General features: G+C 39.3%; 1 protein-coding gene across 1 annotated transcript in view; it reads right to left on the bottom strand.

Moving 5' to 3' along the window:
* PLEKHA7 (pleckstrin homology domain containing, family A member 7) overlaps positions 1-1868 on the bottom strand; it is a 79247-nt gene extending 77379 nt beyond the window's left edge. The window contains exon 1 of the mRNA XM_009328614.1: positions 1786-1868. Coding sequence (XP_009326889.1) covers positions 1786-1868 — 83 coding nt within the window. The remainder of the gene's footprint in view (positions 1-1785) is intronic.
* Between the last annotated feature and the right edge of the window lie 936 nt (positions 1869-2804).

Below are 2804 nucleotides of genomic sequence, written 5' to 3'. Positions count from 1 at the left end.
TACCTCACATAAAATGGTTCTGAGGCCAAAGCTACAAAGCTGATAAAACTTTACTAAAATATTATTTACCCAAATGTTTCCATCATACAGTTAACCCCACTGTGTAGTGAGAGACCCACTATGATTCATAGCCTATAACTAATTCCAGATTAATATTTTAGGGGGTTGGAACTGTAAAACAGACATGGAAGATTCTCTTTTTAGATTATGCACAGACTTTATAAATTATCCAGAAATGCCTTTTTAATTCAACAAAAAGCTCTTCAGCATAAAAACAAAGGGGGGGAGAGGGATTTATAGCTGTATCAGTTGTTGACCACTTCAGTCAAACTTGCTCAAAGGAATAACCTAGAGGCAACTCGTCCTTATGGAGATGTAGAAATACTCAGTGGCCCCAGGTCAGACAAGCTGAGAAATTCCTATGGCATTTCCAAACAATCACAGAAATACTGCTATAGAATTAATTTCAAGTATTCTCTTTGGCATCTATAGAACCGAAAATATGCTAAAATATACATAACACTACTAGACAAGCTTTATACAACCAAACAAACACAAAAAAATTAAGACATTAAGAAATTCAACATTATACTAAACAATTCTGATTTCTAAAACTTTTCGGCTTTTAATACTCATTATTTTACTCAGTGCAGAAACCCAAACAAACTGTTTTGAAAATGAACTATTTTGGTGTATGTAATGCCAGAATTTTCTTTGTTAAACATAAACCAATGAAGTAATTCTGCAGAAAGAAGGCAATTATTTTCAGTCATCCAGTGTCTCCTCCTCAAACCCACCACTATGTAATCAAAGCATGTCAAGTCACAATATAACCTATAGCAATGGGTTAATAACAATTTACATTACTGGTATAAATTACGCTGACTTCACTGCATTGAATGTCTAAGTATGTGAACCAAACATAAATCAAATTTAAGAAAACTCTCCTATAATCGCATTGTGTTTAATTTCTCGAATCAACACATTGCACTATCAGAAGGTGAAAACTTAAGAATAAAATATTAAAATAAAATACAATCAGACAGCTGTGAGAAGAGTGGCACTGAAAACAACCCAGCCATAGAAGAAACATTTGCATTTTCTTAATGTCACTAAGTAGACACATTAACAGTGCCCAAACAGCCAGCTCAGAAAAAGCCCGAAGTAGACACAGGTGATGGCTAAGGAAAACAGCACAAGGAAGGTATAAAGAAACACATTTTCACTCTGTCTCAAAAACAGCTTTAGCTAGCAAACACATTTTTAAAACCACTTTGCTGGTTTTCTATGAAGTGGTTCAGAGATTTCATTTATATCAGCAAACATCAATATGCATTACTGGATAGCATGCAGTCATTTGGGTACAGCATGCATCTTCAAAATCAGCTCTGAATTAGACTCTGTGTGAAACCACATTATCCCATTGGGAAAGATGAAAACTTCTTCCTTAAACACATAAAGAGTGCTATTATTTTTCAAAGTAATTGGAAGGGTAAAGCAACTACCACCTTTCACAATAAGCCTAGCAGTCAACAGCCAAATATAACAGCCAAAATATCAACAGCCAAAACAGATGAAACCAGGCTCCTTAACTTTGGTTCAGTGAGAAAGGCTGCAGCAAAATCCAGCCGAAAGACAGCTCTTAGTACATCACTATATATAGCAGAGCTATCAGCTACATTCTCCCTGCACCACTTGAGCAGCATGTTACGGCTGCTTTGTCTGGTTCTCATCCTGTAGCTCCACCGTACTGAAGCCCCACCAGAGCACTCCATTCTCACCAACGTGAAACTGGTGCAGATAACACCTCCAAGAGTACAACGGCACTGCTCTGCTGCTGCTTTATCACCAGAGTTTTCACAGCCCATACGGCTCCACAACAGAGCTCACATATCTCAATAGCAGTGAAATGTGCCCTTAAATAAGACCTCAGCCAGAGATCTACAGTATTACCCACCTCTCACTTTTGTAACGCAAGGACTAGTTCTCTACCATCCTCCAAACTGGCCAGCGACCTGGGAGGACAGACCCGTTGCCGGTTCACTTTCTGACCTCAAACCACCACCACTGTTTGCCACCGTCAAATCACACGGCCAGAGCAGAGTGCAAGCACCACCTGGGGAGCACTCCAGTTCGCATGTCTCACCGCTTGGCTGGCTTTCCTCCGGTCAGCCGACGCGCAGGCCAGGGCAACGCTGAAGCAAGAGAATCTGGCAGCAGGCGAGCTCTCACATTGCTGACAAGGCCTGGGGTGACGACTGGGAGTGCTGGCAGGATTAGGGATTGAAAGAAGTTCCAAAAACTTCTTCAGATCCTGCATCAACTCCTTTCAATGCCGAGCAAGTCTCTATCAAGCATGTGACTGAAACTTGGCAGCTATGAAGGTGAAGTAACTTCACATGAAATAATACTTGTTCTTTAGGTGATTATTTAACAATACATACAATGACAGAATGCCTTAAAAAAAAATGTGTCTTCCACTTATAGAAAACTTTGTAATCTCTTGAAAATATAGGTATTAAGTAGTCCTTCATTATTCAGGGAATTCAACGTTTTTTTCCCCTTCAGATGCAGCAAGATCAAAAATAAAGTGCTCAAAGCACGAGTGAGGAGAGCCAGACTAAGAGTTAGACACTCCAGATAAGTTCAGACCAGCACTATAGTAAAAGTGGTTTTATTCAGTGCTAACTTTTAAAGAGCAAGAAACCCCAAGTGCAACATGATAAATATTGTATGCATATACATTTGATCAAGAGGATTAAAAGAAGCACAGTACCTTTTCATGCTTTCAGTGCTTCAGTTGC

This window comes from Pygoscelis adeliae, unplaced genomic scaffold (genome assembly GCF_000699105.1).
Source record: "Pygoscelis adeliae isolate BGI_AS28 unplaced genomic scaffold, ASM69910v1 Scaffold166, whole genome shotgun sequence".
Taxonomy (NCBI): domain Eukaryota; kingdom Metazoa; phylum Chordata; class Aves; order Sphenisciformes; family Spheniscidae; genus Pygoscelis; species Pygoscelis adeliae.
Note: the sequence above shows the minus strand (reverse complement) of the source record. Positions and strands in the feature narration are given on the sequence as shown.